Source organism: Oryzias melastigma, linkage group LG20, assembly GCF_002922805.2.
Source record: "Oryzias melastigma strain HK-1 linkage group LG20, ASM292280v2, whole genome shotgun sequence".
Classification (NCBI taxonomy): domain Eukaryota; kingdom Metazoa; phylum Chordata; class Actinopteri; order Beloniformes; family Adrianichthyidae; genus Oryzias; species Oryzias melastigma.
The window spans coordinates 5996311-6008960 of record NC_050531.1 but is presented as its reverse complement, the minus strand read 5'-3'; the positions used below and the strand labels follow the sequence as shown (position 1 = coordinate 6008960).

Sequence of the window (12650 nt, the reverse complement as noted above, 5' to 3'; positions counted from 1 at the left end):
TATTAGAAAAAGTTCAGCAGTAACTCACCTTCTTTAGGGCATATTTGGGATCATCAGGTAGGACCAGGATGATCTTTCCATCAGGGTATTCTGCCAGAATCCTCTCTTTTTTCCATCCCTGAGATTAAAGTAAAAAATGTTGTTAGATTTTGGGAATAGTTGTGGATTATTTAATAAGGCTTTTAAAAAAGACTACAGATGATGTATGGACAGAGGATTTTTCTTGTTTTCCATAGGTTCTTACCAACTCAATCATACAACAGAGTATTAGGGTCACGAGAAAAAAGATTTAAAGTTGCAAATTTACGACTTTAAATCCTGTAAATTTAAAAACCATGTTTCATCTTCAAGCACAGCTCCGATAACACGCAACGTTGGTGTTTTTTTCATAAATGTATGATTTTTCCTGAAAAGTTTATGACTTTTTCTGTAAATTTGCGTGTTTTACAGTTGTAAGTTTACGCCTTTTCTCTCTTGAATTTAAAAGATAGTTTTTCATGCTCCCCATCTTTTATCCTCAAGCACGGCTACGATAAACACTAAACACAAAAATGTGTTTTTTCTCATAAATGTTTTACTTTTTCTCTTTAAATTTATTATATTTTTTAAAATAAATTTCTGTGTTTTAAAGTCGCAGATTTACAACTTTTAAAGTCATGAAATTATGACTTTAAAACATTCAATAATAAAGTCAGACATTTAAAATATGATTTTTAAAGTCATAAATATACAACTTTATTCTCGTAATTAAACAGTTACGACTTTTTTTCTTGCCAATTTAGAACTTCAAATGTCATAAATTTACGAGATTGTCTTTCATACTCAACGTCTTTTTTCTTCAAGCACTGCCCCGACATACACACAACGTTGGTCTTTTTTCTTGATAATTTATTACTTTAAAACACATAGTAAAGTCAAAAATTTAGCCTATGACTTTTCAAAGTCCTAAATATATGACCTTTTTATCGTGAATTTACGTCTTTAAATCTCGTAAATTTACGAAATCGTCTTCCATCTTCAAGCGCGGCTCAGATAAACATTCATGACTTTTTCCTTGTAAATTTACGTTGTAACTTCTTCTCACCACATATTTGATAGCGCTGACAAACTGGTTATGAAAAAGCAAATGCTGGGATTCATCCTCGGCATTGGCAGCAGAGTACAGCATCCCACACACGCTGCAGGCCACTGGTCCAAAGTGCTTCTGTCCTGCATCCTTTGTGCCGAAAGGAGACGAAAAAAAACAAAAATCACATTTTAATGCATATCAGATAAACTATTTGACTGAATACCAAAACATTTCCATAAAATCACATTTCAAGTCACACTTCAATCATCTTTTGATCTATTTTCAAAGCGTTCCCAGTGGTATCTTAATTAAGATAATGACATTTTTAGCCTAAATCAAAAAACCTGTGCTGTTTTCCAGGTCATAGCTTCTGCAGCGCAGCAGGAGTTCATTTGAAATTCGAATCAGAGTTGTTTGTGGGCGGAAACAATGGCGTGGAGTAAGCCTGACCCCATTTCCCATCAACCATCTGTTTACTCGCTCTCCCGCTAGCTTACAGACCCTCACAACCCCAACGTAACATTGCTGGTGCAACAAAAATGGCGACCAATATCGGAGCAGGGGCAGTAATAAGCAACGTTCAAGATCGCTAATTTTAATAAATATAGTAGAGTAGTAAAAATATAATTCAGGAACAATATATTCATTGCTCTGAAATGCAGAATAAGGTTGGATTTTAAGCCAATAAACTAAAAAAAGACAATTTAGAGTTGGAAAATAATTCACTCACGATGACAGTCTGAGTGCCGTCTTTGTCCGCCTCCTTTATTTTCTTGACCTCTCTTTGGAGACGAGCTTCGGAGAGCGGAGCTGCACCTTCCTGGGGCTTCGATACACTGCTGTGAGTCATAACATAATTGGATTAACGAACATTTCACTTTGTAAAAGGAAGAATGTGGAGTAATTTAAAAGTCCTACTTCTCCTGGTGAGGCTTTTGCGATTCATTCCCCAGTATCTTGATTTTTTCTGTTTTATTTTCTAGAAATGAATAAACAGAAGTGAGAAGAAAAAAAGTTAACATGTTAAAATCTGGATGATTCTTACATTTAGTGATATGAAATAATAATAGTAATAAAAAAAACCTGCCTGCTGGCTTTTCTTCCTCCGGTGTGTTACTGGAAACTTGGGAGTCTTTCGCAGGGATAAGGGAGGAATCAGATGAAGAAACGCTCGCTGACTGCTGTGTATAAAAAAGATGTTAAAATCATATTTGCCCAAAGGAGAATAAATAACTTTACAGTTACCTTGGTTTTGTCATCTTCCTGCGAAGGGGGGCTGGAGGATTTCTGAGGCACTGAAGCAACGGCAGTCTTTGCTGAAACTGCTGATGCTGGAGGAGGCTGTTTGAACTGGGCAACTGCTGTCTGGGACTGGGGGGTGGCAGAAGCAGCAGCTTTAGGCTGTCCTGCAGCTGGAACGGGTTTGGACTGTGGAGAAGCTGGAGGTGGAGCGCTGGCTGACTTTGGTAAAACAGAAGTTGCAGCTTTCGATGGTATTCGTGGTTCAACTGTAGATTTTAGCTGTGCGGGAGTCTGAGCTTTCAGATTTGCCCGACTGACTGGTTTTAACTGGGGTTTAGATGAAGGGGCGGGGCATGACTGGTGGCTGGGTTGAGGGGTCCGAACAGGCAGACTCTGTTTTATCAAGGGAGCTAACAACTGGTCGTCATCATCCAGTTCAAAGTCATCAAAGGAGTACTTGGGTCTGGGTCTGTACGGCTTGTACTCAATTTCCAGTTTTGGCTTTTGAGAATTCAGTCCGTTAGGCATGGGAGGCGGAACCGCTGGGAGGCTCCTTTTGGCTGCCGACCGGGTCACTTTGGGTGCAGGTCCTGGTGCCGCAGGGCCGGCTTTTGCGGCTTGAGCTTTGCTTTGCCTCGTGGTCATTCGGGTTTCGGTAACAGGACGTTCGGTCTTGGCAGGTTCTGTTTTTACAGGAACACTTTTTGTGGTGTCTGCTTGTGTGGGGTCAGTTTTGGTGACTTCTGTTTTAATCGGTTTGTCTTTGGCAGTTTCTGTCGCCGACGGTTCTGTTTTGACAGCCGTCGCTTTCGCTGGTTCTTCTTTTGGAGGGTCAGCCTTGGAAACTTCTGATTGAGCAGGTTTGCTCGTCGTAGCAGGACTGGTTGAAGACGTTTTTGACGGTGAGGCTGCAGGTGGAGGACTTGTTGCGACAGTAATAGCTGGAAACAAAGAGGCGGCAGCAAACGGAGCTTGCCATTCCATGCCTGAAAACATCTGGTTTGCTTGGTCGGATTTGAGTTTTTTCACACGGGCCCAGGACATTTTCTCTCTCTGGAGTTCGACCTGCCTCAGTCTTTGATATCGAGTGAGCTTCTTTTTCTCGTGAGCTTTCAGCGGCACTGAAACCTGAGAAATGAAAAAGCGTCTCTTTGAAGGCTCAGCTGGAGGCTTGGTTTGGGTTGAGGATTGAGCAACTTCTGAGCTTTGCAAGGCAGGTGTTTCAGCATTTATTGTCGCAGGTGCTTCTGCGCTTTGTGAGACAGGAGCGTCAGCACTTTGTGTTACAGTGGGTTCTGGGCTTTGTACCTCAGATGCAGAGACACCCTCTGGTCCAGCGGGGGTCACAACATTATCCAAATCTGTATCTTGTACATTAGCAGTTGGATTTTTCTTGGCTGCTTCCGTCTTGGCAGCTGCTGCAGCAGCCGCCTGTTTTTCCTCCTCTATCCTCTTCAGTAACATGCTGTCTGTGGCAATGTCCTCTGCGATTTCCTCACAAAGTGCTAAAAGATTCAGCTGCTGTCTGTTCGCCGATCTCTTAGACTCTGCCGCTTTTTGTTCAGCCAGCGCCGCCAGACGAGCCTTGGTTCTTGCTTGCGTGTTCATTTCTTGTTTCTTGGGTTTATCCACCTCTGGTCCCTTTTTGCCTCCTTCCGTTTTTTCAGCGGCACTGTTGTGTTTTGACGTCCCACTAGTGTCGTCTTTAGTTTTTTCACTTATCTTTTCTTCCAACTTCTTTGGAAGAACTTCCTGTTCCGTTGGCTTTGCAATAATTGAAATGTCGTCGTCCTCCTCGTTTTCTTCTGCCACTGTAATTTCACGACCAATTTCCATTTCCTCCAAAATCTGGACTTCCTGTAGATCAGTACGACCTTCTGCAGTCTCCGTCACAACAGCACCACTGTCTTCATTTGTGAGCTGAGGTTGAGGCTCTGTTATCGCTGTGTCTACTTTGCCAGGTGATGGTTGCTGGTCTTCAAGAATGACCGTTTTTGTCTCCTGATCCACAACTTCACCTGAGTCGTGGTCACCTGATGGGGAAACCTCAAGGAACTCACTTTGCTGTGAGTCATTCAAAACACTATGATTTGCTGTTTCATCAACTGAAACGTCCTCCTTTGACAGTGAAGCTGATAGACCGGATTCAGCTGCAGCTTGAGTGACGATATCAAACTGAATCTCACTTTCTGGAACGGGTTCTAAGATCACAAACTCTTCAGAGGGATCTGTTACCGTAACTTCCGGTTGAGTCGTCACTGATACGTCTGCGGCCTCCTGCGGTGTAGCATCCACCTGCATCTGCTCGGATAACTCTGCTGTAGATTCCAGAAGGTCATTTCCCTCGTGTTTTTCTGGAACATTTTCAGCATCCGTCATGCAGACATCGTCACTGGAGCTGATGGTTGATAGTTCTTTCGTGTCTGCAGTGGCATTACTATGTTCTAATTGTGATTGTGGAATACATTGTGGCTCCTTGACTGCTTCAATTGCATTGAGTTCATGAGTATCAGAGATACAAACTTCTTCTTCAACTATTTCCTTGTCCCCTGTACTGTGATCTTCAGTATTTGTGAGGTCCGAATTATCAGAACATTTTGAGAAATCTCCTTCAAGGTGGTTGTTCTCTGCGTTCTGTAGATCCAAAAGAGAAACTCCTCCATGCAACTCTGCTGTGGCACAAATTTCCTCTCCAATACTCTCTGGACTACTGATGGGTTCATACACCACCTGGTTTTCATGATGCTCAAACTCAGACTGATTAAAAGTCTTGACGGGCTCCTCCATTACTATTACAGTGTCATCTTGTTGCTCAGAAATAAAAAGAATGACTTCATCGCTTTGAGTTCCAGCTTCTTCAACAGTGTTGGTCTCAATCATTTCGCTTCCTGTTTTCTTTGCCAATGCAGATTCTGTACTTTCCATTGACAAACTATTAACATTGACTTTCTCTTGGACGTCTTCAACAACAGGTTCTGTTTGTCTCACAATTTCTTCATCTTCCACCTCAACAACAGATTGTGTTTTCTGATTTTCAACCAATGTCTCCACAGCTTCATTGCTAATGTCCTCTACTAAAAAGCTATGGTGTTCTGCCAAACCTCCTGGAGGCCCCTCTGATGCCAAAGGAGCTTCAGAATTACATTCAAATTTACTCTCACTTAGATCTCTTTTTGTGACCTCTTGGGCTTCCTGGACCTCATCAAATTTCTCGTTAATCCCTTTCTCAGCCGTCACTGATGCCGTCATTTCCAATTCTTCATTAGTTTGAGAAGCAACAGTAGATTCAACAGTCAAAGTAGAATTTTTCTGTTCCTCAGAGTATGAGGCGAACTCACTGATCTCCTGAGTTTCTGTCTCTGGTTTTGGTGTTGGTTTGTAAATCTCTGCTGTTTCTGTTTGGATTTCCATTTCATTCGACTTTGTGGCAGAGCGAATACATTTCTCAACAAGTTCATTTTCGTGACCATCATTTGAGGGAGTCCATAGAAATTCCTCATTTCCAGATGCTTCTTTTGCAGGTTCATTCACGTTTGGGTTATCAACTTCTTCTTCCATTTCAACTTGATTTTCTGAAACTGTGATGATCTTAGTGACTTCGCTGGTCTCTTTCATGCCTTGGCTTGTTTCGTCTTGCACAACTTCTTCAGATAGATTTGAAATTTGCTCAGATGACACTACAGTCTGCAAATCTGTTTGCTTTGAAATATCTGCAGGTTGTGTTTGCATTTTCATGTTGGTTTCAAACTCGTCAATTGTTTTGCATTCTTCAAGTGACTTGATATTTTCGTCAGATTCAGTTGAGTCAGACCCCTTTAAAGAATTAAAGATTATTCCAGGTACATCCATCTCAGGTTGAGTGACTTTCTGTCGCTCCTCAACTTGCGTTTTAGTTTGAAGCAGTGAAGGTGGTTCTGACTCATCTCTCATTTTGAGCTGACTTTCTGCTGAAGTCACTAACTGGAGATTTGTACTTGAAACTTTAACATCTTGAGACATTTGGTCCTGGATTCGCTCAGCTGACACATTTGAAACTTGCTCTGAGGTCTCTGCAGTCTGTGTTTCTGTTTGCTTTGAAATCTCTGCAGGTTGTGTTTGCATCTTTATACCCTTTTCAAACTCAGCAATAGTTTTGTATTCTTCAAGTGACTCGTTTATATTTTTGTTGGATTGCGTTGAGTTGGGCCCCTTAGAAATTATTCCAGATACATCCGTTTCAGGTCGAGTAACTTTCAGGCACTCCTCGACTTCCGTTTCAATTTGAAGTGGTGAAAGTGGTTTGGGCTGATCTTCCATTCTGAGTTCAGGCTCTGCTGAAGTGACAAACTGGGGTTCTATGCTTGGATCTTTAACATCTTGGCACATTTGGTCTTGCATTTCCACAACAAACACATCTGAAACTTGCTCTGATATCTCTGCGGTTGGTAAATCTGTTTGTATTGACATCTCTGGTGTTTCCATTTCATTTGTCGTCTCAATAAAGCAAACAGATTCTTCAACAGCTTTGCTTTCATTTGGGAAACACTCATTTGTAGTAATATTTGAACTTCCATGGACTATTTCTAACTCAGAGTCTGTATTTGGTTCTTTGAGATTGGGGATGTTTTGCATTTCCTCTGCAGGGACAAAATAAACTTGCTCTGGTGTCACTGAGGACGACATATCTGCTTCTTTTTCCCTTTTATCACAATCCATTTCCATTGAAGGTAAAACTTCAGAAATCTCTGATGTGGAGGGGGTCTGTATTTGCATCTCAACAGCATCCTCCTGCAAAGTTGGAGATTCTGGGTGTATCTGGTCTCCATCGTTCTGTGAGTTTACATTATTTAAATCTTCATGGACCGTTTCTGATATTTTATCAGTTGTGTGGTCACAGACTTCCTGGATTTGCTGACTTTGTATGTCCAGCACAGATCTTTGGAAGACTGGCGGTGTCTGGTTTTCATTTTCTTCCACAGAAGAAGATGAAATCTCCTCTGTTTCAAACCAACTTACAGCCTTGTGTTCTAAAATATCCACATCACGCTCAACTGTTTTATCATCTTCACTCTTATGATCCTCTAACAATTCCCTTGACATGTTTGAGAGTCCACTACTCATTTGATCATGAATGCCCATCATTGACATAGAGCTACAGACCTCCACTGATGAGGTTGCAGTCTGTACGTTAGTTTCTATTTGACATGCAGCCTTTGCACAAACTTCTTCTGCATTGTTCTCCACATCTTTATAAGTATCATTTAGATTTTCAGCTGTGGGGTCATTGATCTCCTGGTTTGTCAGAGAGTTGGTCTCTACACTTGACATCACAGTACAGGTCTGGATTGAAGCTGTAGTGTGTAGATCAACATCCATTTCATTCTCAGCTGCATGAAAAATATTATCGTTACTTTTCCCATCTTTTGCGTTTCCTGCATCTGTCGCATCAGCAATTAGTTCGCAGGGCACTTGACAGTCATTTTCCAGATTCTTGTTGGAAATCTCTTGCATCGCTTCAGTCGGAGTATGTGAATTTATCTGCCTCTCAGCATCAGCAACACATTCAGCATCCTCACAGTTTTCCTTTTCCTGCTCTTTGACAAGTTTCTCAGAAATCTCTGTGGGAGGTTTGCTCACTACATCATTTATCTCCGCGTCGATTTCCACCGTCTGCGTCACATTAAAACAGATTTTTAATGCAGCATCAGTCTCCACATTCACGGATATTTCCCTGGCAGCAACAAGTACAGCATTTTCACTACTTTCACAATTTTCCATTTCCAGCTCTTTCAGAAGTTTCTCGGAAATGTCTGCAGAAGGTTTGCTCACTTCCTCATTCATCTCCACGTTCTGTGTCACATTAAAACTTCTTTCTGATCCAGCATCAGTCTCTAAATCCAGGGATATTTGACTCTCAGCATCAGCAACACGTTCAGCATCTTCACTGCTTTCACAGTTTTCCTGCTCTTTTAGAAGTTTCTCAGAAATCTCTGCAGGAGGTTTGCTCACTACCTCGCTCATTGTTTCAACAGTCTGTGTCATACTAAAAGCTCTTTCTGATGTGACACCAGTCACCAGATCCACAAATATTTGATTTTCACCAGCAGTAACACCTTCAGCAGCAGCTTCACGACTTTCACAATTTTCTTTTTCCTGCTCTTTCAGAAGTTTTTCAGAAATGTCTGTGGTAGGTTTGCTCACTACCTCGTTCATCTCCACATCCGTTTCCACCCTCTGTGTCTCAATAAAACTCCTTTCTGATGAGGCATTAGTCTCCACATCCACAGATATCTGACTCTCAGCATCAGCAACACATTTAGCATCTTCACTGCTTTCAGAATTTTCATTTTCCTGTTCTTTCAGAAGTTTCTCAGAAAAGTCTGCGGGTGGTTTGCTCACTTCCTCGCTCATTGTTTCTACTGTCTGCGTCAAATCAAAAGTATTTTTGGATGTTTCATCAGTCTCCTTATCCACAAATATTTGAATTTCACCAGCAGCAACACCTTCAACATCCTCACTATTCTCACAATTTTCTTTTTCCTGCTCTTTTAGAAGTTTCTCAGAAATGCCTGTGGGAGCTCCACTCACGACCTCGTTCATCTCCACCGTCCGTGTAACATTAAAACTCTTTTCTGATGCGGCATTAGTCTCCACGTCAACAGATATTTGACTTTCCTCAGCATCAACACCCTCAGTATCTTCACTACTTTTACAGATTGCAGCGTCCAGATGTTTTTGAGTTGAATCAGGCACATCTGGAGGCAGATCAACGACTTGGATATTCAGAATTTGTGCATCTCCTTCTGGATCACAAATTGTGTTTGCTGCAGTCGAATCCATTTCCATTTTATGTTGGAACTGATGTTGAATTTCAGCAGAGTGTTTACTGCACTCCTGTTCCGTCTGCTTTTGAAGTTCAACTAAAGCTCCTGCAGTGAAGATTTCAGATGTTGCTACTGTCTTCATTTCCATTTTGTTTTGACTCCCAAGTTCACCAACAAAATCAGGGTTTGTGGTGTCTTTGTTTTGAATCAGTGGAATATTATCCAACACCCCGTCCTCTTTACTTTTTGTGGTGGATTCACAAGCATCCTGGATTTCTGTTTCTACTGAAATATCTAGACTGGGAACAGAAGCACTCTCGGTACATGTGTCTTTTTCCGGGTCTGTGCCTGCAGAATATTCAATTACAGATGGTTTTGATATGTTGTCATATAGTTGATCATTTTCTTGATGCTGCAAATCTTTTTCTGGTAGAATTTGATCCTCTGGAGCTTTAGAAGTTTCAGAAAATGCCTCACTTTGAGTTTGCCCACAAACATCCTCACAGTTTGGTTTAGCAGAGCTGCCAGCTGTCACAGTGTCATTACTCCATTTTACTTGCACCAAAGGTTCAGTATTAGGTGCAGTCTGAAGCAAGTCTACTCCTTTGTCACTATTTTCAAATTCTTTTTCAGATCTTGAGGAAAATCGGCTCTCATTCTCACAAAAAATGACCCCTGTAGCAGACACATGGTCTTGTCTGCTTAAAGAACTTAATTCCTCTTTCAGAGAATTCTGAATCTTTAAGCCTGTCTGAGTCTCTGCTGTTTGATTTTCCAAGGTCTGACACTCTAGTTTACTCGCATCAATAAAATCCTGTTCTGGGACAAAGTTTGTTTTCTTTGATGGTGCTTCACATAGTTTATAATCACTGTTGCCTTCAAAAGTGCTTGGTATTTTTGTAGCTTCTGGCAACTCATGTTCACCTTCTGTGACTTTAGATTGTGTTTCATCTCCTCCAGAAACAAACGGTGTGCTCAAATCAGTCCGACTTCCTGAACTGCAATCAGACTCCTCCTTTTCATTTCCCTGTTCTGTATTAACACAAGTTGAAGTGCTCTGTGTATCTGCACTGTTTAGGATTTCTTGAGATGGTGCTAGTGTCTTATATTGATCTTCATGGAATTTGATGGATTCTTTCTTTTCACATTCCTCACCCTCAGATGTGGCTGCGCTATTGGAAACTACTACTTCTCCAGAGGATGCCGGTGTTTCATTACTATTTATGAAATTTTGATTCCCATCATTCTCTACGTCCACAGACACACTTATTTCAGCACCAGATTCACATGTGATGGTCTCATTAGTGTTCCCTTCTTTAGAAATGGAGGCATCTGGTGACACCTTTTGTGATACATCACCTGAAATATCTTGCCTCTCTGGTTCGGTGAAAGCTTCTGCAGGTTTTGTTTCATCCGTCTGATCTTGGCTTTGAAGAGAAGATGATTCAGAAAATTTACCATAAGTGTGATCCATTTGTGGAGGGTAAACAAGTCCATCGAGTAAACTGTGGCTCGAGTCCTGCGGACCAGATGACGACTCATCAGCCAGACGCTTAGCTTTGACCTTGTTGGAATATTTTTTGATGCATCGGGGCTTGTCATCACCATCCCTTGCTCTGAAGAAGTCAACTTTACTGCTGTCACTACTACTTAATTCCTCTTCAGACTCCGTGGAGGCCGTTCGCTTTAGCGGAGCTTTAGAGTTTGCATTCTGCGAGGGAGTTTCACCACACGAGGAGGCACTTGTGGCTTTCAAAAGCTTGGCTTTTTTGACAGGTGGGTCTGATGTTTTGCTGGAATCTGTAGGAGGGGAACTCTGTTTACATATTTTGGTTGGTGTATTTTCCCCTTCCATTGAAGACGACCGTTTTTTCTTAGTCCGTGGTTCTACTGTCTTTTCTAGCATATTTCCCGTTTTGGAGGAATCTGTAGCTGTTGTGGCTCTGGATGGCAGATCTTCTTCATCCTCATCCAACTTCTTTATCTTGGGGTGAGAATCAGGGGGAGATGCTTCTCTCTTTGAGGCAGGCATTCTGCAAACAATTTTGATTAACAAAATTCAACATAAATACAAGATATCACGACACAGAGGCAACATAATAATATTAGCACAGTTGCTATTTTCTTCCACCCTGCATACCTAATGTTGCTTTTAAAACAAAAACAAGCAAAAATATGATGCAACTTAAATGTCAAGGACTTGATAAATAAAAAGAATGCTCATTAAAATAACGCATTTTGCACGATTGTCTATATAAAATAACTGTTATCTGTTTTTATATGCACCCCACAGCGTTAGCTAACGGTGAACATAAACAGAAATTGGAGTTTAAAAAGGCGGGGATCGGGACACACGCGGTAAAATATGCATTCCGCCACTTATTCCCAGTCTAAAATAGTTAATTATTTATCTGCCCAAACGCTGGTCATTAACACTGAGAGTTGAGAATGTTGACAGAAATGGTCAGGGGGGCTAACAGCTACACGAGAGCGATTAGCGGGCTAGCTAATGCTAGCTGTTGCCAACTCGCAGCAAACGAGCGAGACTTGGCGCTTTAAGTCACCCTAAAGAGCAGGCAAACGCTCCACGAAGCGGCCCCCGCCAAACCAACACAAACAAGAAAGCCAAGCTGCAGCATTCACCCATGAAACTCACTTTGATGTTCTCTTTTTCAACAACAGCTGTGTTTTTTTCCCCCTTCCTGTGAATAAAAAATAACTGTACTTCCGGAGGAAAGCGGAGGAAATGACGTAAGAGCGCTCGAGACCACTAAATCAGATTTATCGAGATTTAATAATAAAAAATATATAATAGTATTATAAAACTTAAATATATCATTACCGATTTTAGTTTTGATTAAAACATATATAGAAATACTGCTAATTTATTACTAATCTACATACAATTTGATTTTATTTATTTTAAATGCAGAATGTTTTTTGTTTATTTATTGTTTTATTCATGATTTTTAATTATTTTTTTGATAACACTCTTTTGGTCATTAATTTGTTTCAGATAAACTTTTCTATATTATGAAAATGTGTTTGCATTCAAAAAGATGAAGACAAAAAGTGATCGAGATTTATTTTTTAAAACTTTATTGTTAAAATTTAGTGTTGCATATTTATTTTAAAAATCTAAAAGTTATAGAGCAAGATATGTAAACAACAGCGACACTACCATCAAATATAGAAATAAAATGAAAACCTTTGAAAAATGTAGATTTAATTGAAATTTAAGGCAACTCAAGACTTTCTGCAGAATACAAGGAACAATTTTCTTGAGAGCTTTCAAAATTAGATTTTTTTTTTGTTCACTTTGGGTAGCACCAATTACAGCAACCCCCCCAAAAATGAAATTAAATAACTAAAATAATAATTAAAAAGAAAGAAAGATAATTAAGAGATATAATAAATAAGTAATAGGTGCTAAATTTGACTCCGTTTGTTAAAGAAATTAAAGGTTAAAGAAATTTAAAACAGAAGAATGTTCGTATTTGCTCTTAATCTAACAAGGATGGGTATGATCAGGAATG

At 40.4% G+C, this 12650-nt stretch overlaps 1 protein-coding gene across 1 annotated transcript in view; it reads right to left on the bottom strand.

Moving 5' to 3' along the window:
* Positions 1–11887, bottom strand: part of LOC112151181 (microtubule-associated protein futsch) — a 13729-nt gene extending 1842 nt beyond the window's left edge. Inside the window, exons 1-7 of the mRNA XM_024279907.1 lie at positions 11771–11887; positions 2315–11147; positions 2157–2250; positions 1988–2048; positions 1800–1908; positions 1085–1216; positions 29–118 (exon numbers count right to left, since the gene is read on the bottom strand). Coding sequence (XP_024135675.1) covers positions 29–118; positions 1085–1216; positions 1800–1908; positions 1988–2048; positions 2157–2250; positions 2315–11146 — 9318 coding nt within the window. The 5' untranslated portion in view covers position 11147; positions 11771–11887. The remainder of the gene's footprint in view (positions 1–28; positions 119–1084; positions 1217–1799; positions 1909–1987; positions 2049–2156; positions 2251–2314; positions 11148–11770) is intronic.
* Positions 11888–12650: the final 763 nt, after the last annotated feature.